This window comes from Rhamphochromis sp. 'chilingali' (genome assembly GCF_963969265.1).
Source record: "Rhamphochromis sp. 'chilingali' genome assembly, chromosome: 11".
NCBI lineage: Eukaryota > Metazoa > Chordata > Actinopteri > Cichliformes > Cichlidae > Rhamphochromis > Rhamphochromis sp. 'chilingali'.
The window spans coordinates 21829830-21853833 of NC_137938.1; the positions used below are offsets into that span (position 1 = coordinate 21829830).

A 24004-nucleotide genomic window follows, 5' to 3' on the forward strand; every position below is an offset into this window, starting at 1 on the left:
ATAATCGTTTAGGGAAACATTAATCATGCAGGCAGCACCAGGAATACAGTCTGTAGCTCGTCTGTAATGCATGTGAGTGAATCCACTTGTTTCCATTTCACTTTTTTGTACAGGTTCAGTTCAGTTATTACAAAGAGCCTTCTTTCTAAAATAACAGTTAAGCAAATATAACAACCGCCTTTATGCAAATATAGATTTATAACTGCTAAATGTGCAATGCAAGTATACAAATGCTGACTGACACCAGTGACTTTGGGACTTCTTAGCTTCCGTCTGAAGGGTCGAGGTCTCAGAGCTCTGTCATCAGGAGCGCTCTCAGGATCTTCTCTCTGTCCACCCTAATTTCTTCTCCGCTGCAGACACGAACATACGATTTAACAGCTCTAAACTTGAACTTTTGTTTCTGCAACAAGGTGAAATATAATTTTCATAACAGAAAATTAAAAAAAACAAACATTTTACAACAGTAACTATGACAGAAACAACACAAAGTCTGCGTTACAAAGACAAAGAACAGCAGCTACAGGATAAGAAGTTGTCTGGCAATTTAAGCTGGTCATACACAGATCTTACACTCATCTGATGCTTTGTTAGGTACACCTTGCTAGCACCAGTTTTCTATCTTCAGAGCTGCTTTAATTCTTCATGGCACAGAACAACAAGATGCTGGAAACATTCCTCAGAGATTTTTAGGCCCACATGACATGATAGCATTGCACTATTTCTGCAGATTTGCCAGCTTTGCATCCATGACGTGATTATCCCGTACCATCACATTAAAAAGCTGCTCTACTGAACTGAGATCTAGTGATTGTGGAGGTCATTCAAGTGCAGCAAACTCATCGTCATGTTTAAGAAACCGGTTTGAGATGATTTGAGCTGTGGTGCGCTATCGTGCTGGAAGCGGACAGACACAGTAGCAACAATCTTCAGGCTGTGGTGTTTAAATGATGCACAGATACCAATGATGTGAATGTTTTCATGCTGTTGTCAGAAATAGACCAGCAACATTTTTTCAATCTTCTATTTTCCAATCTTCTATTTGAGCCTGTGTGAACAGGAGCCTCACTTTCCTGTTCTTAGCTGAGTGGAACCTGGTGTAGTCTTCTGCCGCTGTAGCCCAACTGCTTCAAAGTTCGAGGTGTTGCGTTTTCAGAGATGCTTTTCTTGGTTGGAACATGTGGTTATTTGAGTAACTGTTTCCTTCCCACAGCTAAAAGCAGTCTGGCCATTCTCCTTTGACTTCTATCAGCAGGACGTTTTCACCCAGAGAATTTCCTCTTTTTCACTCTTTAAATCATAGAGATGACTGTGTGGGAAACTCCCAGAAGATCTGCAGTTACTGGAACACTCAGACCAGCCTGTTACCAACAACCATGCCACCTTCTAAGTCACTTCTTCTCCATTTGGGGGCTCGGTTTGAACTTCAAGAGGTCATCTTTAACATGTCCAAATGCTGCCACGTGATTGGCTGATTAGATATTTTGTTAATGTGCAGAAGAAAAGGTGTACCCAACAAAGTGGCCAGTGGGTGTAAATCGTGTTAGATAACATGAACTTCATGTCATCTAAAGGCTGCAGGGAATGACTAATGAGCTAAATGTCTAATCAGCACGTTCATAAAAGGCTAACGTCGCCACAAGTCATGTGACTTTCAGTGAAGCCAGAGGCTGCGACTGCTTCTGATGGGACTTCTCATTATAGTTTATCAACTTTTTGTCTCCAGTGTGATTAGTTACTGCACTTCTAATTTAATTTTTCTAGGTTATATTAATTTGCGGTGCATATTAAGTTGTGCAATATTATTTAATGTCGTTGCGTAATTGAGTTTATTATGTGATTGATTATTTAATTAGCTCTTTATAATTTTATGTGTAACTTTTAAGTTGATTATTGTAGCACCCCGTGAAAAGCAATTATAGTTCCTACTTGCTTGAGTCCATGGTGGGACTGCTTAGAGCGTAACATACCCTGAGTAACGTGGACTTTGGAGAAGAGTGTGATGCTGGCTGTCTCGCCATGTTGCTGTTTATTATGGAATTTGTATATATGGGCAAACAGATGAAGTCAGAAAATTAGACTTAAGTGAGTTTTTACTGAATGTGTAGCTCAGCCTTCAAGCTTCTCTGTCACGTCCTAAAGAAATGAGCAGCTATTTCCATCAAATCAAATCATCTTATTGGTTTTGGAATCGCTGATGTGATTTTATTACACTGCATTATGTTTTATAAAGTGGTCAAAGCAGCCCGGCTGCCAAATAAATGTAGAAGATTAAAGTAGCACGAAAGTGAACTGCCCCAAAAGTTAACTTAACCAGTGGAGGCTCGTTTTCAGTTCTAGGGTGCACGTGTTTATTTTTTAAGCTGTACTGAAGGGGCCATCTCAAACTTCATTGACTGAAATGCAGATATTGTTCGTTACGCTCAGCTTCTGCTGCAGCTGTTAAAAAAAATAAATCAGTGTCATTTGCTTATTATTGGTTTAAGGTTGCAATTTACACCCTGATAAATAAATATGTGGGTGATTTTGTGTGTGTGTTTGTCTTTTGTGATGTCACTGTAATTCGGGGCTTTTAATGGTTTCTTAGAACTGTTTGTTTTCCAGGGTGCAATGATTGTACAGCATATTTGGGGAATTGGATGCACAAGTTTAAATTTGCTTTTGGATTTTCTTAATCTACACAGAGTCCACAGTATACATAGAGGCTCAAATGTACCCACTAATATTTGGTTAAATTTCCATTTAGCAAGTTGCATCTCGACCGGACATTTTTGGCAGCCTCAACAAGCTCCTGGCATAATTCCAGCTCGATATTTAATCACTCTTCTTGGCAGAATCCATAGAGTTCATTTCCTGGAACAGATCTAGTCCGCGAATATTCAATCGGGTTGAGGTCAGGACTTTGGGAACGCCGTACCAGACGCTTAATGTTGGCCTGCTTTATCCATTCCAAACTAGTTTTGATGTGTGTTTGGGATCATTGTCCTGTTGGAACAAACAACCGTGTTCAAACTGTCTAGCTGTTGGTTTGAGGTAAAAGTTTTGGAGGTAGTCCACCTTCTTCATTATTCCATCCACTTCACGATGGTACCACTGGCAGGGGAATAGCTACTGCTAACACCACTTATTCCAGACCTTTGCAAAATGGAGACGCATCCGAATAACTTGTTCTTGTGTACAGCTGTTTGAACCAATGATCCTGAAATCTGCAGTTTTTTAGAAATGGCTCCAAGAGACCTTCACAACTTCTTTAAATCTACCATTCTTCTCCTCAGATTCTTACTGAGTTGTTCTGAGTATTAGTCTAATGAGTGCCATCCAATAAATCAATGAAACTACCAGTTGCAGTCAATCACGAGCAATAAGGACAAGTTAAAAGGTCTTGGCCTTGTGAAGTTGAAAGACATTGTTGAACCGTCGGCACCGCTTATTACAAGATTTAAGTAAGTCTGTGTGGATTAGAGAAAATAATAAATTCAAACTTGTGCTTTATGCCGTATGCTCATTCCACTTTGGAAAAACAACAGCTCAAAGAAATTAAAAGCCCCAAATTATCATGACATCCATTCTCGTGATGAGTGGATGTAAACTTCTGAGGATAACTGTAATCATACTGTAGCAGGAAAAATAGTGAGATATTGTCTTGATATTTTCAAGATAATATCAAAAACTAGTCTGGATCCAGACATTCTTTTGGATCCAGGGGCTCAATTCATGCATGGTGTGGAGGGTCATTTCAGCACTGGTGGAGGTACGCAGTCTCGGACAGCTCTTGTTTACTGCTTTGACATGCTGGAAATAAGATTTTCAATATTAGCCAGTTTTCCCAAATCTCACTCTGAAAATCCTCCTGTCTGCGTCACACGGTTGTTCACTTTGGCCTCACGGTTTAGCATCAGCTACTAACTGAAACAGGGGATTGTTTTTCATGTGCAAGCGTCAAACAAGAGCCTGAGGCTTCAATACAGCACTTGAGCAAACCAGCGCTGTATAAAAGTGTCCAAGAGATAAGAGCGAGGAGGTGCGTTTACCTGTCGTTATGGGCAGCAAGGTAAGGAACCAGGTGAGGAATGGAGCTACGGTAGTAAGAAGGGGAGAGATGAGGGGAGGGCGAAGGAGAGGGACAGCATGGACTACCCAGCTCCAGTGCTGGCATATTATCCCCCTGCAATACACATCAGTGTAGACACACACACACACACACCACACAGACAGACAGACACACACAATTACAGATAATGCAGAGAGGTGTGGAAATAATCCCCCCATAAGTGGAGCATAGTGTACTACACCAAGACCCGTTTTAAAGGGTTTTTAAAGTGTGTGTGTGTGCGCATGTGTGAAGATGTGTGTTACCTGTGGGTAGATTGACGGCTGTATCTGTCTGTCCAATGAGCTGCTAGAGCCCGACTTTGCTGTACTTTGGGAGGAGATGGCTGCGAGTGCTTCAGGGAGATTATCTTCATCTTCGTGGTTACTGATAAGCAACAAATGGAGAGACTATAAGTGGCTTACACGACCTACAGATCGCTCTGAACAAGATGTCACTATCAAAGAGCAGAGATAGCACGGCTGCTGCTTCAAGTACTCTGTGGAGTGTTCATTTTCCACTCACAGCAGGCGATCTGTACTCACAAGCTGAACTGCCGGACCAGCCGTTTTCTGCGGTTGGTGCTCGGGTTGGCTTTGGGCTGGAGCCTCTCTGGCGTCAGGTTGTGATCTTGCCTGTGGGGTGTCTTTTCTGCTGTCAGACTGGATGCCGCCGAGTCTTGGGAGGAGCTCTGATACCTGGAAATGAGAGCAGTTACTCAGGAGGGTAAGTTGTGTTTTCAGAAAGAGGTCTAAACATGTTAAAGAGCGGATGAGCTACTGGCCTCTCATTCAGGGTCTCAGTTGAGCTCTTCCCTCTGGGTGTTGTTGGGGCTTCTTTCTTTATTGTGGAGAAGAAATGGATAGATATGCTGTTAGTGACACCGCCAAGTGCACAGGATGTAGGTCAAATAGCAAAGGAGAGCGTTATTTGGTACTCACTCTGAAGGCTGCCTCCATCTGGGCCTTGAGGATGTTACATTTGAGGTGGTCGGGGAGCATGGCTGGGGAAGCAGGAGGGTGCAGAGACTTTTCAGACAGCTGCTTCTCCTCTCCCTGCCGGGAGAACAAGGAGAGGTGAGGAGACTAAATCTCAGTGAGTAAACATCGTGTGGGAAACGTGACTGACCTTGTTGTCGATGTTGATGTGCAGCGAAGGCCAGGGAGGAGAATCGCTTTCAGACTCCAAAGCCTTGAGCAGCGACTGAGAGATGTCAAACTCATCTGCAGGGAAGGGGGGCGCTTGACGTTCTGATTGAGACAAATTGTAATGAGAAAAAACAAACAAGTCACGTTTTTACTGTAAAGACACCACAGACGGTTTGACAAAGCAGGGATGGAAAATGACTATAATCTAAAAAGGTTTATAATTCAATTTACGCTGGCACAAGAGTTTGACTGTCTTTAATTTCACCAGAATTTGATGATATTATAAATGATTAACAGCAATTTTGGCTGGGTGGGGGCTTTTTGGTGTTTGAAAGTTGGCAGGTCAAAGCAAGTTTGAGAACCGTGAGATACTTTAAATCCATATTAATGTGTTTGCAGATGCTTCTCGACTTACAAACAATGCCCTTAAACAACTGCACTTAAATGAAGAGTGCAAACACAAGAAAAATTAGCAGTGTTTAACCACGTTTACTTTACTTGTATCCTAGCTCACTACAGCAAAAGGCAACTGAATTATGTTCTCAAAAGCAGAAACCCAATTTAAAACTGCTTTAGACACATTTAAAAGCAACCAGAATCATCCCTCCTTCACCACTGAGGAGTAAGTTCAAAGTGTTTTCACCAAATATCTCCACTTTGGTCTCGTGTGTCCAAAGGACGTTATTCCAGGAGTCTTGTAGACTTGCTGTCATGAACTTAAATATTTAACATGCTAACTGAGGCCTGTAGAGTCTGAGATGTAGCTCTTTGGATTTTTTTGTACTTGTCTGAGCATTGGACCTTGGGGTAAATTTTTGCAGGAACATCCACTCCTGGGAAGATTATGGTGAATTAATACAGAGAAAAAAACCCTGTGAGCAAGCACTTAGTGACAGTGGGACCATATTCTTTATTTCGGATCATCCAGCTTTGAAACAACACAGTCAGTATAAAGGTAAAGGTATATCAGTCATATCACGTGCATCTTTAAATCTGTTTTTACAAAGTTGAAATCAAACTACGTCACGTTGTAGTGGAAACATTACATCTCAAAGTGAACCTCAAAAACAAAAAGAGCGGACAAACAGGCGGCACCGAGCATGAAAAGAAGCATCAGCGTGGCGTCTAGACACACCACAGATTTGTGCAGCCCAGCCTCAGGCTGACAGTACTCACTGTTCTTGGTGTGTGTGTGGCAGAGCGTGTCCTGGCTGTGTGTGTGCCGACGGTGGCGGTGATGGATCTTGCCAGAATACGAGTTCTCGTTCTCCTCGACGCTAAACTGATGATCTGAAGCGAGCCCACTCAGCGGGAAACTGAAGATGACACATGCAATCAAAACACAAACAACCCCCCCCAAACAAAATCCCACTTAAATATGACAAAAAAGTGTAAGTACCGCAAATAAGTAATTATCGTGTAATAAATCCAAGCTCGTGATGTGAGTTTTTCACAGCAATGTAACCCTCCCTGTGTGGATGCTGAGCTGACTGAGTAACACAAAACCAGAAGTGCAATTTCAACAGTGCATTTGCTTTTCTACATGGTAAAGAAACACTGCTTTGGACCTAAAATGTGTGTAAAATTACATGTAATTTCTGTTAAATCTGTTATTGAATCATTTGTGTTACTTCATTAGTAAAGTACAAAGAACCATGTGGAGGTATTTATCAGTGGGAAAAGCTGTAAAGCTTATAAAAAATACAGTTAAAAGTCTAAAATTTACGCTCTTATTACATTTTCCAAAGCCATCCAGTGGGCCAGACTGAATTCGTTTGCGGGCCGATTCTGATCCCGGGCCTTATGTTTGACACCTCTGGTGTAAGACAATGAAGGAATGGGCTTTGCAATTTCTGCATTTCACTCATAAACCCTTTATTTCAGAAGCAATACGGCAACAGTCCTAAAGGCATAATGTGATTGGAGTAAACATCGAAAGTAAAAGGCGACACACTAGAACAGCAACACACCGGCCACATCTTCTGTAAACACTTGGTTAATTTAGCAAATCCATAACCTGATGTAACATTAATATAATGTTTATTCAAAAAACAAAAACAAAAAAAAAAAACATTCACTCTGAAAGCACAACACCACAAATGCAAGATTCAGCTTCATGTTTCTAAGTTCACACTGAAAACCATAAATTATACACAAAGCAGCTTAATCCCTAACCCGGCATTCACTAAGTGCAGGACTGGACCCCTTCCACCTGTTCAGAATCACTTTATTCAGCACTCACAACACTTTATTTCAAAAGTGAGTTTAAATAATTTAGATGCCACACGATTTACTGCAAACGAACAAAGAAACAAACACAAAAGCACTCTTAAAGGCAGATTTGAGATTTGAGCAACCGTAATCACATAAAACATCCACAAGCAAAGCAAGGCACAAACGTGTCACACCCGGTCCTATCTTTGTATTTATCCTTAAATATGATGCTGAATGTTTGAATGGAAAGAACAGAGTGTTTGAGAAGTATAAGAGCTACGTCGACTGGGCATTTAGAGCCATAATTAAATAATAACAATATTAAAGTGCAACAAAATTAAAATATATCATCTTATTTCAACAATTCTTAGCTTGTTTTTTGGCCTTTAGTTTATTTATATTTTAGCAAATTGCCACCTAGTACAGCACCTAAAGTTACCTTCAAGAACTTCTTGTTTGAACGTCCCTGTGAGTGCACAGAAAACTAAGCACGTGATTATTTTCATATGAAAATAAACTAAATTTTCAGGCACAATCTTGATTTTTCTAGAAGATGCTTTGAACATTATTTGAAAGTATCCTCAAAGAGACTTTAAAATGCACCACATTCTTGTTTTATCTTTACAGAGGAGCAATTATGCCCATTTCCAGCTTCATAATGTTATTCTTTGATTTTACTACTGTAGCTTTGCATCACTTAGAGTTGAAAATAACCCTTATGTATCTTATGCTGGACCTTGGTGCAGCTCCTCAGTTTATCCTGTTGGAATAAGGCTGTTTAGCTCATCTCTCTCTAATCTTATGTTTTTCAAGCAATCAATTAAAAAAAGAATAATAATAATTTATTTATTTAAACATCAGTAAATTAGCATGAGCAAACTCTTTTCCTGCAAAAATCGTACTTATCCGTTTCACTCTGTATTATTTCCCCAATCATTTGTGCACAACCTGCAATGGCCCCCACCAATCGGGAGGTTTCACCAGCAGGCAGGAACATCCACTCTCAATGACATCACAGGGAAATAATACGGAAAAAAATCTGAGTGTTTTGAGTGGACTCTCAGCCTGTGATTGCAGCTTTATTATTAAGATGAAGGCAACCTGTGTCTAAAAGGATGTGATGATATAAACTGAGCTATGACTCGCAGAATGAGCAAACTGTAACGATCAGAGGTGTTGAGGCTCTTTACCTCGATCGCCTTCGTGATCTGTGTCACCGCTCCGTAACCACAATAAATAACTTCAACATTCACCCACCCAGTCCCCTTACCCGATGTCTTTGCACAGCTCTCCCTCCACGTGACCCCCTTGAACATTATAAACCTCCATCCTGCTTGATAAAGTCCTTTGCACTTGATGGGGGTGTGTGTTTTTTTTGCTTTTTGTCTAGTATGCAGACACTGAAACACATGAGATGACGTGACAAATGGATGAAGACGTGGGACATTTCATGAGGATGAACGGAGACAGCTCCGTCACCGGAGCGTCTCTCTTTGGGTGTTGCCAGTCTGTGCCTGTGAGTTTTGAAATAGATTCCTGGGTTAAGAGGGAGGTCAAAGTTCGGTCATGACCTTATCCCTGTTAACCACAGCCACGGATCCTTTGGCGATGCTGCTCTTTCGCTCCGGGACGGGGGGAACGATGGACACCGGACTCTCAGCCTCAAAGGAAGGCCTGAACGGTTGATGAAGGGACGCACACACGGATGGAGGCAGACGAGACACACGGGAAGACAAACAGACATATGAGGTGTAAGAGGGACATGAAATGTGATGAAAAACAGAGCATGTGGACACATCCTGAAGCTCTTTAACAATCCTGTCCTTTGTCTCTTACCTGTGAGGTGATGTATGACTGGAGGGCTGCAGGTAAACTGAGGAAGTGAGCGTGGGGTGGGGTGGATGCCAGGGCTCGTGACCAATGGGAATGTTGTGTTGGTACTGGAGAGGATCAAAGAGATGCTCAAATTAAGCGTCGCTACTGGGATAAAGCACACCGCTCTCTGCTGCTTGTGTTACATTTTGAAAAGTGGGTTAACTGAGGTCGCTTACCTGATGCAGACTTGGATTGGGGCTGGCGTGAGAGCTGTGGAGGAAAAAGCAGTGATATCAGATGTGTATCATAACTTATTTTTAAAGCAGGTGCATATATATTACTTTCGAGTGCACTGCACAAGCAAACCCTCTCAAAAGCAACAACTTCTCTTTTACAAAGGGCTGTTTCTGTGTTAAGATTAGCCAGGCCATTAGGTGGATTAAGGTCAAGGTTAGAGGAGGAGGAATGAATGCAATAATCTGAAAGTGCATGCGTGCATTATTTATGTCTGTGTCTGTTTCACCTGATGTGTGGAGGCTTGGCTGGAGAAATCGCAACTGACGGAGAGAGAGACACAAGGTCAATTAGAGCAGAAAAATACAGAAGTCAAAAGCAGCTCTGCAGTTTATCTGCGAGTCTGTGTGCACTTTTTCAAATGCCCTCTCTGGTCTAACTGTGCCGTTCAGTCCAGACTCTCTGCAGACATGTTATTACTCCAATGCTGAGCTATTACCAACACTCAACTCTCGGTTCATTCGTATTCCGGGGCTGCGTGACGAATCCAAATCCAATACATAAAAGGTGTTTGGACGTCAATACTGACAGTCTCAAGGTAAATACAGTTTGCAGTGTGCATTTGATCATTTATGTGGGATAGATTAAAGTGAGCTGCAGGCTGCTGGACCTTTGAAGCCTCTGCAGCTCACAGAAGGTGGGAATTATGGAGGAGTGAAGAGTACAGCAGGTGCCTTTGACAAAGTAAAAAAGGTGACGCTTAAATCTAACAACCTAGAGTTTCTCAGCACTTTCTTTAGAAAAGAAACCAGGGCTGCTTTTAAGTCTATTGAACTTGTCAAATTATCACTTAGCATTGGACATTTTTTTAAAAGAACAGCCCTTGAAAAAAAAAGAAAAAGGGGCGGGGGGGTCCACTTTTCCTTTCCTCTGAAAAATAAAACAATATGTTCAACAGTTACTCTCTGCAGCAATTTTTACATTTTAAAGCCGAAAACACGCTGAACTAAAACAGCGCAGAGCCTTCATAACAACGCTCGCAGCCACATAAAACACAAATCAGGCGCTGATACTCGGTCGTCTTTTGTATGAGCAGATAAAACTCACTTTTGCCCAGCGACTGTGTGCGGGACGGGTAGCGTCTGCTCGGCCTTCTCTCGAATGTGCTGGCCCTCCTCAGTCTGCCTCCGTGAGTGGCCTGGTACTCTGTTTTCCCACTGAGACAAACACACAGCAGATGCGGGTGAAGAGTGGAAATGATTATTACTAAAAGCATCGACACTAATGTCAAAGTGCCACTGAGCTGCAGTCTGACCGAATTCATGGAGTTCATCAGAGGAGACTTAAATGGAGTTTCTAGATGATTATTCCTTTTGGTGTGAATTTTCCAAAAGTTTTCATCAATTGTTTAGAATTTAGAGTTGTTTTTATGCACAGTGCTGCGTTTACAGAGACTCGCTTGACTGCTTGTTCGTGGGACTTTCTGCTTCAGTTTTGTATTTAATAAATGAAAAGCGTGAACGACTTTGGCTTTAGAAAGCCTTGGGTTGGTTTTGCAGTATGCCTAAAGTCTTTTAAACTGACAAACTTTCTAACATACTTATCTTAAAACTTCTCTAACAAAAACTCTGAATGAAGACAGAGTTTTCGTTAGAGAAGTTGGCACCAGTATGATTGTTATGTCAGACTGCAATACACACAGTTCCAGTGTTCCTGCTTTTACTTCCACCACCTGTTACACAAGTGTTTTTTTTAATCCACAGAGTGCTTTTACAATGCTGTGATTTAGCTGCTCCGACAAATGACAGGAAGTGCCCTTCAAGTGAGAGAATTTGCTTCGACCATGTCTGATAATAGTTGCAAGAAAACAAACAATATAAAGGGAATATCTCAGTCACCATAGGAACAGATCCGTGTAACCATAGATACCCTGTAACCATAGATACAAAGGCTCTGTTTTATGTGACACATTATTCCACATATGCTGCTAACGAGTGCTGGCCACAACTACCTGCGAGTGCCAGCTTCTATTATCCCCCTTCAGCAAGTCAATTAGACGCTGCTCAGATGTGGCGAGACGCCGTCGCTGCTCTCTACCTGAATCTGAAGCGGGACCCGAGTCGCGTGAAGTCACTGTGGCCGGCCCTGCCCGCCGTTGGCTGGCGCAGGCGAAAGAAAGCGTGACTTTCCACGGCACACTTCCACAGGTGTTTGCAGCTCCTGGCGCTGGCCAGCTCGAACACGAAGGTGTGCTCCTGCTCCCGACCCTTCACAACAGAGAATAACCATAATAACCTGTTAGTCGCCTGAGAGATGACCGCGCGCGGGCACGGCATGCAACGTGAAGACACAAACCTGATCGTCGTCCTCCACCACCACCAACGTGAGTCGACTCCTTTTGAAGTCCAGCCGAGTGATTTTGGGCCTGTGCAACACACACACACACACACACACGCACGGATGAATGACAAACACACAAAGAGACAAACAGTTTGAGTGGGACAGGTGACGAGAGCACGCAGTATGAAACATCGGCTCCTCGCAGAGTGATTTTGGATTTCTTTTCACTTCCCATACCTCGTCCTGCCCCTTGGCGAACAAATACTCAGCTCTCAGTAGCTCTCTTTTTTCCTGGCATGCCCTTCCTTCAAAGTTTGCACGGTCCCCACCCTCCACCCAGGCTGAGCCTGTGCCCCACTTTATGTTTTATCACTTATGCCACATTTTGATTGGCTCTAGGTTGTAAATGTTGACACATGCCTCTCCAGAAACACGTGGTTCAAAAAAAAAAAGAAACTCAAATTCAATTAGCAGAGGAATAGCAGCAGACAGAAGAAGTAAGAGTTTAAACAGGTACTGCTTCTTTTTTTTTTACCTGCCAGAAGAGATAAATAATTAATTTTCGTGAACAAACTCTTGTTTCTGTTTATTTTTCAGTTACATTCATTCAACATGTCGCTACATATTAAAACATCAGCTGTTTGTGAGATTCCCTTTTCCAGTTTCATTATTTTCATACAGTTCTGTGCAAAAGTCTTGAGTCAGCTCTTTTTTTTAATATATATACATTTTGCTTCCAAAGCAGTGGTGAGTAATAGTTCTCCAGGTCTTTCTGAAGGTCTTTCAGGGGTTTTCTTTGGACATTGGCCTCTTCTTCACTTATTTTCAGTCCAGTTCTTGTTCCTGACAATTTTCAGAGGAATGCTTTTCTGTTATTTGCTAATCCACTCAACACTGACCTATGAGTCATTCAAGCATAACAGCGGCACCTCACTCAAGGAATGAACCAGTGTTGTGTCTTAACATCAGAGTCAAAACACTGGTTTATTCTGAAGGACCAATTTTAAATGGTATCTTTAGGCATCTTTTGTCCCCCGTCTCCCCCCATCGGTCATACCAAACACTGACGTTTCTATAATTCTGCAACAGAATTGTCCAGACTCTGTTTTTGCCTCGAAAACTGTACTTCCGATGATGTTTGCAAGTGTTTCAATAAACAGCAGCACATATTTCCCATTTCTATCCAAACACAGAGAAATGAGGAGTGACTCAAGACTTGGGCACAGCACTGTGAGCAATTACTGGATTGTTTTTAGTTGTTAGGTATTTGCTCTCTGACAATTTGAAAAAACAAACAAATGGTCCTTCATGGATTTCCAGAGCCTAGGGTGACACCTCAAACCATCTTATTTCACTCAGGTGAGTTTAAACTACCAAATTCTCCTAATCTAAATTTGCAATGACACAAGTGACACAAATAAGTGACACAAGAATTATTACTTATGACGACAGTTTTGTTTTTTCATTATTGTATCAGTAAGGTTAGGAATTTTGGAAATGTACGGTGTTCCTACATTCACATTCACTGCTTGTGTTTTCTTACATTTTTGTGTTAAAATCATTTACATAAGAAATGTAAATGAGCACGTTTCAGGACACACAAGATGAGAGTTGTGCTCTTACCAAAAGAAAAGCCCGATTTTGCTGACGCCCTCATAAACCAAGATGCCAGTTGGAGTGAGACCCAGTGCATATTCTCCTCCATCTTTGCCCTGCGGACGAACGAGCACACATTTATTTCTAACACACCTGAACTTCAGTGTCACACAAAAAACAACACTGGTGATAATAAAACTCTCTCACGCACCTTGACAAAGTGCATATCTACTCCGTAAAGTTCCAGCCACTTGCATTTGTTGAGAAAAGAAATCTCTGCTTGAGAAGGGCTTTTTCCCCTGAGGAAATAAAAGCAGACAACACGGTGAGTTTTCACAACAAAAATACTGCTCGCTCCATCACCTGAAGCCCCGGCCACTATATTTGGCAGCTCAGTCGAAAAAAGAAGAAAAAAACGTCAAAATCGACGCTTGCCGCGTGACCTCTGCTGGAGATTGGTGTTAGTTCTGAGGGAGACGCTCAGTGAGTAACTGTCTGTCTGCATCCTGATTCAGTCTTTGTGTGTAGGCATGACTCAGTGAACTCGGTCTGTCCTTGCGTGGCTAAGTCGGCCCAGTGAAGCGCGGCGTACGCGTATGTAATCTAATCCGAGATGGGAGCAATCAGTGCACTGCTGGGTTAAATACTGCCCGGAATCAATCAAGACCCTCCGGGAATTAATCCCATAATCCTTCACGCAGACCAGCGATAGCCCGGCCGAGGAGGAGAGCACAGAGGGACGGTGAAATGAGACACCCGGTCAGTGAAAACATTGGTGCTGAAAGGCTGCAGCAGAATGACTTCCTTTGCTGCTCAGTGCTCAACTTTTTGCCCCACTTGTTCCATCCGACGAGGAGAGAAACCAGCTCAGGTCAATTGGACGCCCTCCAGTAAGCTGCTTTGACACAGCAGACGTATTGTGGTAACTGGTGCAAAAAAAATGTTTATGTGTCCTGGGTTTTAGTTTTAGAAGATCCCAAATTTAAGATGACTAGAAACACAGCAGGCTCCTCACCTAAGAGTCAGCCACTGGTTGAAGATGTCTGCCTCCATCGCCGCGCTCTGTCTGGGAGTGAAACGAAACTCCGACACCAGTTCGGGAGAGTGCTCCAAGGGGTCGCAGTCTCCCAGCTCGCCTGCATACAGATAATTCAAGTACACATGCACAGACGCACATCAGGTGAGCAGCATTCAGACCTTCGCTTACAAACAAAGCTTTATTTAATCAATAGAAAGCAACAACACAATAAATTGCTACAGACTCAGCTGGTCTGGTTTGGCCAGTAGCTTGTAGTGACTACTTCCAAGGTGATTATTGCACCTTGGAAGTAGGTGAAGTTGTGCCAGAAATTTTTGCAGTGACCATTTTTTAGTAAGCTTTATATAGACACTGGCTTTATTGCCATTACCGAGTAAATTAGAGGTGTGACTTTCACTTAATTGTATGACCATCCCAGTAAAAAACAACAACAATAACAACAAAGAAAAAAAAACAAAACCCAAGAAAACCAAAAGTATTTACAAGAAAAAAAATCTCAGACACCTCAGAAACATTTGCGTGTTTTTTTTGTCATGGAGCCAAGGACATCACGCCTCAGGCATGATGTGGTAGACAGGATGTGCCACACAAACACAACAGCCATCGCCTCCTCTGAGCAGTTCCAGTTCATTTATGATGATAATTTCCTTTAGTTTGATTTTCATTGAACACCCATAACACACTGCAGCTGTTTTTTTCCCCTCTTACAAAAATTTGGGACTTTAATTTTGGAGGTTCTGGATCATGAAATGCATATTTTTGTGTCCAAGTGCATCATTCCTGTTTAAAATCACTTAGTCTGATCATGACTTGCACAAGTTGATTCTATAAAGTATCATCTTTTAAATATAACTAATAAGAAATCTAATTTTAGAGCTTTAAATAAAATCAATCATTTAATTACATGGCATTTCTTGCAGCTGCAGCACTCGACTTACTGGTTTTGCCGCCTGACTTTTGGAACCATTTTCAGTTTAAATAGGCTGTTGCTTGGACACCTATATTAACTTTTGCATTTGGAAGCAAAAGCACCATTTTTAAAAGAAATAAAGATTTATTCATTTATTTTTACATTGGTTGTGCCACCTGACTTGGAAAGTGCACCAGCCTGCATAAGAGATACGTTTCTTATCCAGTTTAAGAGAGAGCTACAAGCCTTTTCAGACAGCCACATAGAGTCCAAGGGGTCCTCTGTGTAATTAAATATCACTTTCACTACTATTACTTCAAAATAAAATGTTTATGGTTGTGCCACCCTGGCATTTGTGAACATACAAACTGCTGGACAACATAGTTTTAATTATCTCAACAGCTTTTAAACTGTTAGTATTTATACATTTTGGTTATTTTATCAATAAAAAGTGTATATTGAGTATTTTATTTTGGAATTATTAGCATTTAAACACCATTTTTAATAGCCTTCTTAGTCTTTTCATTTTTAAACAGACGTATGTGCCGCCTGCCAGTTTGGAGTATTAGAAACCAAAATATAAAAGCATATACATTGTGCCATAATATTATTAATTACCCTGCAAATTGATTCAAATTTAAAAAGTTTTTTGATTTATTTTACAAAGTAATGACGCACAGATGCAAACATATGAACATATACAAATATTCTTACCTAAAATGACCCTGGTATGCCTGTGGTGCTGTTACACTGTGGATTACTCCATAAACATTACTCCACAGTTTGCTGATTAGTCTTTTTTGAGAGCGCTCATCAACACTAATATTAACTGACTTTACTTAGCTTGGCTGGCTCCCATGAGGGTAAAATTAGGACGGTAACCTCATTGTGATGAGAGAAAAAAAATAGTGGTTGCCTGGTAACCGCACTGATTTTTTTTTTTTTGGCTTATCAGTAATCAATTGCATGAAGGTGTGGAGACCACTTTAGATTGCAGGGTGACTGCACAGGTGGGAGGCAATCTGTCTCCAAACAGTTGTAGTCTGACTAAGACCGATTCCTAATTAAGTAACAGACGTCTATGTCTGTGAAGGTTCTCAGTCATCCAGGTCATCGTAGTCAAAAGAGCTTGCAAAGAAAAGCGTCTGGACTTCTTTAAGTTGCTTGAAGACCTTAGAACTGAAGAAGCTTCTCGGATGAGAGGTGAAACGTCTTCAAACAACTTAAAGAAGTCCAGACGCTTTTCTTTGCAAGCTCTTTTGACTAACAGACGTCTAATTTATAAAAAGCCAAATTACAAACACGCTGCAATCAATCTGAGTCACTCTGAGCTGATGAGCTCAGTTTCTTTTTAATAATGGGACGTCACTATTGGCAGAGGGACGGCTGTTTCACATTCTTGAGGTTCTCGTTGGACTTAATGTGAATTTTTGTGGAACTAGACGACAACAGATTGCAGCAAATTGACTTTTGCCATTTTTGTTTCAATGCATTATCACAAAATGACTGTATGTACTCGAATATACTGAATTTAGCAGAGTGACTGCATCTTATTGCAGTTTAATTGTCCTCCAGACGCACCACAGTCGCTTTGAAGACAGCGACTGACTACGAGTGGTCATAGATTAAGCCCCGTCTTTGAAGCGACCGTTTGAAAAGCAATAAAATCACAAGTTTGTCGCACACAGTCGCAGTAATTTTGGTCAAACTGCTCCAACCACTCTTTGCCCTTGTGTAGGTGTAGCATGAAATATTTGAGGTTATTAGCTTCTGTAAAAAAGCTTTGGCATTTGAGATGAGAGGACAGGCATCTGGAGGGACTTATTTAATGTGAGAAGCCACAAAATCTCACATTGAACCATGGGGCCGACCGTTCAGGGGGTTTGGAAGCCGGTTCGATCACCAGCTCTGTCTGTCTTGGTTGTTGCGTCCTTGGGCAAGACACTTCACCTACCGCCTACTGGTGATGGCCAGAGGCGCCTCTGTCAGTCTGCCCCAGGGCAGCTGTGGCTACGACTGTAGCTTGCCTCCACCAGTGTGTGAATGTGAGAGTGAATGAATAGTGGAACTGTAAAGCGCTTTGAGGGTCTCGAAAAGCGCTATATAAATGCAATCCATCATCATCATCATCATTATTATTATTATTAAAATCATTCGGAGCTTAGTGTAGTACTGTTCTCAGGGCTTCTGCTGATGCATATCATGTATGTCAAAGTAAACACAAGTGCATTATGCCACAAATATATAGCAGTTTTCCTATCACAGTGAAATAAATGGATATTAATGGCTTTGCACTCAGTCCAAATCAATCTAACAGGTTACGCCAGGGTTTGGAAAACTGTTAACACTATGAGGAATAACTTATGAGGTTCTTGGAGAACATAAATCTCTGCTTAAGAGTATAAATAAACACTGAGAGTGAGGTTCCAAAGTCTACTTACTTTGTAAACAAAATGCCGCAAGCTCTACAGCCACGTCATACGGACATTTCAACCTGGAGAGAGAGAGAGATGCTGATGGTGAGCGGTTTTTAGTGCGAGTGACACACTGCATGAAATCAAAACCACTGTCCTGCCGATGGTGCGATGTGTACTCGTTATCATGTGTCAGAGAGACATAAAAGTGGATGAATACCCTACGCTGTGTGTGTGTGAACATGTCAAGGAGGAGAGGCGCAACCCTTTTGCTAAAATAAGCAGCCCTCTGCTGTTCTTGATCTTGAGCTATATAATAGAGCTGGACTCCAGGGATCCATGGCCCAGATAGAGGCAGGAGGAGGGAGATGGGGAACACACTGTCTGAAGTGTGTGTTTGTGCAGGCAGGTCTGTGTTTGTGACTCAGAAGCAGATGCCACTGTGCACAAGTCTCCCAAACTCCAGTGTAGGTGACCTGTGTGCGTGCCGCTACAGGTGAGTGTGTTTACTCCAGTTTTAATGCTGCTGATGAGAGCCGGATGTCCTCATAAATGGAGAGGAAGTGCCTACAAATGACTTGTGACTTAACAATGAGCTGAGCTAACCGAAAAAGGAGTGGCAACAGTTTTTCTCACCTTCTCTACAATAAAGAAAGAATTCACAAAATATTCAGCTGTTCCTGTGTAAAGAAAACAATGCCTTAGTAGGTAAACCTGTTAAACTGCTTGCAAGTAATCACATGGCAGCAACTCAGCGCACTTAGGGAAAGACCTGCTGAAGTTCAAACTGAGCATCAGAATGGGGAAGAAATGTGACTTCAGTGACTTTCAGAGCAGAGGAGAATGGTGAGACTAGTTTGAGCTGACTAGAAGGCAACAGTAACTCCAATAACTAAGAGGATATGCAGGCGAGCATCTCTGAATGCACAACACATCGAACCTTGAAGCAGATGGCTTACAGCAACAGAAGACTGCACCAGATATGATTTCTGTCACTTAAGATCAGAAAACCGAGGTTATAATCCTTTTCAGGCTCCCACAAAAAGTGTGGCCTGGTCCGATGAGTCTGCTGCGAGGTTCGGACCGATGGTTGGGTCAGAATTTGGCGTGAACAACATGAAATTATGGATCCATCCTGCTTTGTATTAATGGTTCATTCTCATTGACCGTATCCATCATTTTTTGACAACACTGTACTCATCCTCTGGTTCGACCAGGATTACACACCATGTCACAAAGATTATCAGTCACCAGATCTCAATCCAACAGAGCACCTTTGAGATGTGGTGGAACAGGAGCTTTATATCAAATCTGCAGAATGTGTGATGCCATCATGTCAATATGGAGCAAAAATCTCTGAGGTATGTTTCCAGGGCCTTGTTGAATCCGTGCCATGGGGATCCCAACCTGACACTAACGAGGTGTGCTTAATATGTCGTGTGTGTGTGTGTGTGTGTGTGTGTGTGTGTGTGTGTGTGTGTGTGTGTGTGTGTGTGTGTGTGTGTGTGTGTGTGTGTGTGTGTGTGTGTGTGTGTGTGTGTGTGCACGCGTCCTGGGTTTATTTGGAATTATTTGTGTGCATAAACTGTGACGATGAAACTTACTTGTTAGACAGAATGTCTTGTCGAAGCTGCAACACAAACAGATACCTGTTGGCGAACAAAACCGCAAAACAAACAAGTGAGACTCTCGCCTGAAGACAACATAAATCAATTGATGTATCAAAGGCGCTCCTCATGTCTGACACATAATTTGTTTTAACAAGTCTCTGTCCTTGATTTAAATCTGCCCATAGCAGCAAAGTAATTAGCCCCACGTCCCCTTTGGACCTTTACACCAGGCTCAAGAGAAAACCGTGTGTGTGTGTGTGTGTGTGTATTTTTACCTTGTAAATTCCTCACGCAGGTTGTTTGGCTCTGAAGAGTAAAACTTCACCCTGAAGAACAGCTTGTACGGCGGACCGTCTGAGAGAAAGATTAAAAGATATGTGAGTGTGACAGAAAGAGCCGAGGCCGGAGAATAATTCAATCAAATAACATTTCTCAGAATTTATTTCATACGTTTAGTCTCGTCGACTTTTCATCTGCTGCATCCATCACTGCCACGAGGTCCGAAATCTTTTCATCTCCCAATTGACTTTAACCTACTTTCATATTTCTTCCCTGCTTCCCTTCCACATTGATCAGAGTTACTTTCAGGCTACAGACCTACCACCCTGTGAATAAACGACCGGCCGACAGGTACAACATCCATCTCCCCACCTCCCGTGAACCATTCGGCCCCCTGTTACAAGCCAGTGAGCAAACAAGGCTACGGCTTCTAATGCACATAGTAATCACTGTGTCAACATTTGATAATGCTCCACCTGCTCCCCACTCACCTGCTACCACATGCGCATACAACGCACTGCACATTTTCCTACACACATGCAAATAGTCCTAATTAGAAAAACAGCCCGAGGCGACCTGAGCTTACCTCGGATCTGCTTCTTTATAAGCTTGGACATATCCAACCAGTGCTAAGAGAGAGAGTGACAGAAAGAATAGAGAGGTGAGAATGATTTTCATCAGCTTGCTTTCCACATTGATGGACGTGAGAGCTTGTTACTCACTGAAACTTGATCCGTGTCCATGAACTGCAATCCAAAGTAGTCTGTCTCAACCAAATCTATGTGATACATGATCTGGTCGAAAAGGTCCTGGCCTTTGGACTTGCTCTGGGAAAAGCAAAAGTAGAACACAGGAGGAGAAATTAGTTATTTCTTACACTATCTCTCCTGTCGTGGTGAGCGGATCTTCCACGGTGGATGGATTGAGCTTTTAAAATTGAGTTGGGGGCGTCAACCTGTTAGCACAGGCTTAAAAGTGAATTAGAAAGAGGCCTGGTGATCACATTGGGAGGAGAAATGACTTTTACTGGACGTGTAAGTGGGTGTGTGTGTGTGTCCAGGTCAAAATGAGAAGGACAAGCCCCACAGGGAAAGGCCCTTATTGAGGCCTTTCCTATAAACACACAACCAAGACAACGAGTCGGTGCACTTAAGCACAAACTGCAGCCGTTTGCCGTTAAATTTATCAGAGCATTTTACGAGCATCCCCTGATGAAGACCTAACCCTGGTCTGACCCACATAAAACACAGTGGGTGTGTAGGAAGATGACTGCCTTGTACTTTGGATCCTGATAACCAGCCTAAACTTCCTGGTGGGTGTATGAATGAGTGAGGAAATCAGTGGTATTAAAGGATTGGGGACAGAAAGAAATCGCTCCTGCCCATTCTCTCTGCAGCGTGCGTCGTTTACAGGGGCTGATTGTGACCTCCATCAAGAGGACGCGCAATCACGCGCCTCGCAGAGTCACGCGCAGCGAGGTGAACAGCTCGTTCTTCCTGTTGTCTCCGGGCCTACGCTCAGTTTCAGGTGACACACTGAAAGGCCTTATTAGTTGAATTTCAGCCCCGTTCAGTGCACTTGTAGGAACAACAAGAGCACATGAACAAACTTGTTCCAACACACCTGTGACTAAGCCGGCAGCTCGTCGAGCCATGTGTCATTTTCAACTGTAATGCCTTGGCAGAAGTGGCGGCTTTGTGTTGGAGCTGTAATCTCGCTGCAGGACGAGAGAAAGGCTCTCCACGCCACAATGCAATGGCCGAGCGTTTCGGAGGTGACGCACGCACGCAACAGCTTCGCTGACACACGCAACCTTGAAAATGAAAACATCTTATGAGAAGCCACTTACGCACACAAGGGCCCACACGCTCGCTCATCATCCCACCTACCCCCTCGCACAGCTCGTAGCACTCGTCTGTGACACAGAGTCCCCACAGTGGTAAATCAGATCAGGGAGTCGGGGAATAGAGAGAAAGGAGAAGAAGGTGATGGATGGAGAGAGACAGAAGGAGGTGGAGGATGCACAGGAGGGAAAGAACAGGAGAAGAGTGAGGAGGCAGAGTGTGAAAGAGTAAAATGATGAGCAAGGGAGCAGGCAGCAGAGGGAGTGTAAAAGGAGATTAGGAGGGAGAATGGCACAGGGGAGGGGAGGTGGGGGAAAGCGGAGATTGCTTGAGGAAGATCAGATACAAGCAAATAGAGAGAAAAGAAAGTGAAAGGAAGACGTGCAAAAGAGCAAACAGGAGGGGGCAGCTTCAGGTCTGAGTTAGTTCCCAACAGTCAGAATGGGGAAGCAATGCGATGAATCGGATGATCATAACACCATCTGGAGCTGCAACCACTCACTGTATAAGAAGAGACGTGCTCACAGATACGCACACACACACTACAGGCACTGAAACTTTGGTAAAAGGGTTTGTGCCAAAATCCAAAGAAGTGCAGAGCGCACTGTTTTCAGTTTGAACCGAGGGCACAACTAACGACAATGTTATTCTGTGGTCATGTTTTTTGTATTGTGTAGTTAAAAGTGCCAAAAACAATGCCCCACATTCCAACATGAGGTCTCAGAGCTTCTCATTTCCTTGACCCCTGTGAAGTCTAAATCCAATAGAAGTCACCAGGAGCCAGAAAAGAAATTAAAGTGTCTTCACGTTTATTTGGGCAGTTAATTAAACTGAGGGGAGATATATATAAAAAAAATCTTGCTCTCCCCCTCATGGATTAATCAGCAAGACTAATTGCCCGGGTCCTAATTTGTCCTGCATGCCTTTTAGACAAACAGAGTGGTAAAAGGCTGTAATAAGTACTCAGTTTTACACGTCCTCTAACTACTACTGTGCTCTGATCGTTTAAGAGGCTGGCGTTGGACCTGCAAACGGCTCTGACTCCAGGCTCGTTCATTTTCAGGACAGGAAAGCTGCCTCGCGTTTCTTATTTATTTATTTATTTTGCTTGGACCCCCAGGAAGATCCACAAAGACACGACAAAGGAGGTGGGGGGAATACACAACTGATGTGCCTTGCCACTTGAGCCACTCACGGCCAATTCCACATTGACATCAGAGCCGTCCAACAGCAGGACCCGACAGGTGATGGTGGTCCTCGCCGTCCCAGCGGCCGGGATGTGAACCGACGACCCCCCGGTGACCACGGCGGGAGCGTGGACGACCTGCTGCTGGTGGGCCAGGAGCAGGGGGTTCCCGGATACCCCTCCTGCTCCCCCTCCTCCTCCTTTACCGTCCCGCTCATCCCTCTCCCTCTGCTGGAAGCGGCTCAGGGAGCGGCGGCTGAACGTCCGGCGCAGAAAGCCCATCATCTTCTTGATCCACGATGAGAGGAGGTCCGCGCCGCGTCCGTGAAAACTGCTCCGCACAACAGTCACTGCAGCCGGGGTCCTGTCACTGCTGCCTCCTTCACCACCTCCACCTCCTCCTCCTCCCCGGGGCGAGGAGTCACTCAGCAGGCACGGAGGAGACTTCAGGGCTGCCGATCAGTCCTCGGGCTGGATGTCGGCAGCAGGGGGGGACTCCAGCCGCATACTAATGAAACTACCACAGATCGACCACCGAGCAGCCAACCAGTTGATTTCCAATCATCCAGCCCTATGTGAACGGCAGGAGTCGCGGAAATACAAGCAGCCCTCCTCCTCTTCCTCCTCCTGTCCTGTCCTCTCCCGTGCACCTGCCTCCTGCTTCGCTCGCTGTTGCGCACCGACTCTAAAATCCCGGAGAAATCCCGTCCGACGCTCCGCAGTGGGGACCCCTGAGTCACAAGGGGCCGAGAGGGGGGGGGGGGGGGGGGGAGGAGGGAAGTCTCACCACCTCTGGACCGGACTTGACCCGGCGGCGGTCGCTGCTGATTATTCCCACCGGCGAAGCGAAACTAGTCTACCTCACAGGTAAAAGTCAACCAGCGAGAACTGGACAAACAGCGTGATCTGCGCCTGCGTAAAAACACAGCACATAACAAACTTCTGTTCCTCTCGACTGGCCGACCCATCAACACTGGCGAACCAGCGCCACCTGTCTGCCATGGACGCGCCAGGGCTGGGAATAAATCAGAGCAGATCTTTACTCGGGTCCCAAGGTGGGGTCCGCGGTGCTCCAGGGGGGGCCTTCCCCAGCATAATGATGGTGATTTATAACCCTCTGCTCTTCAGAGTCCTACCCACCGCTTTACAAGTAATTCAATCACAGTTTCAATCAAACTTTATTAGTGCAGCATCTGTCATGCAGTGTAATGCAACTCCAAAGTGCTTCACACACCCAACAAATGCAAATAAGTTACACATTATGAGACTGACGCACGCAACAAGT

The 24004-nt window shown here is 43.5% G+C and overlaps 1 protein-coding gene across 1 annotated transcript; it reads right to left on the bottom strand.

Moving 5' to 3' along the window:
• Positions 1-48: 48 nt before the first annotated feature.
• epb41l4b (erythrocyte membrane protein band 4.1 like 4B) lies at positions 49-23626 on the bottom strand. Its single transcript, XM_080896886.1, has 23 exons — positions 22729-23626; positions 20412-20516; positions 20276-20318; positions 19686-19764; positions 19405-19449; positions 17828-17880; positions 14453-14573; positions 13649-13736; positions 13465-13553; positions 11857-11926; positions 11599-11768; positions 10609-10718; positions 9791-9824; positions 9504-9537; positions 9289-9392; positions 6415-6554; positions 5219-5340; positions 5032-5145; positions 4875-4930; positions 4636-4788; positions 4357-4477; positions 4032-4165; positions 49-353 (listed from the first exon to the last, which is right to left on the bottom strand). Exons 1-23 carry the CDS (start codon positions 23002-23004, stop codon positions 290-292), a joined length of 2325 nt encoding a protein of 774 aa, XP_080753012.1. The 5' UTR covers positions 23005-23626; the 3' UTR covers positions 49-289.
• Positions 23627-24004: the final 378 nt, after the last annotated feature.

What these genes read in the sequence shown, in the direction of transcription:
- epb41l4b (XM_080896886.1), bottom strand. Translation starts at nt 23,004, where the DNA reads ATGATGGGCTTTCTGCGCCGGACGTTCAGCCGCCGCTCCCTGAGCCGC. An exon ending in CCAATCCAAGTCTGCATCAG is followed by an intron (nt 9,393 to 9,503) that starts GTAAGCGACCTC and finishes GATCCTCTCCAG; the next exon opens with TACCAACACAACATTCCCAT. An exon ending in ACATCAACATCGACAACAAG is followed by an intron (nt 5,146 to 5,218) that starts GTCAGTCACGTT and finishes TTCTCCCGGCAG; the next exon opens with GGAGAGGAGAAGCAGCTGTC.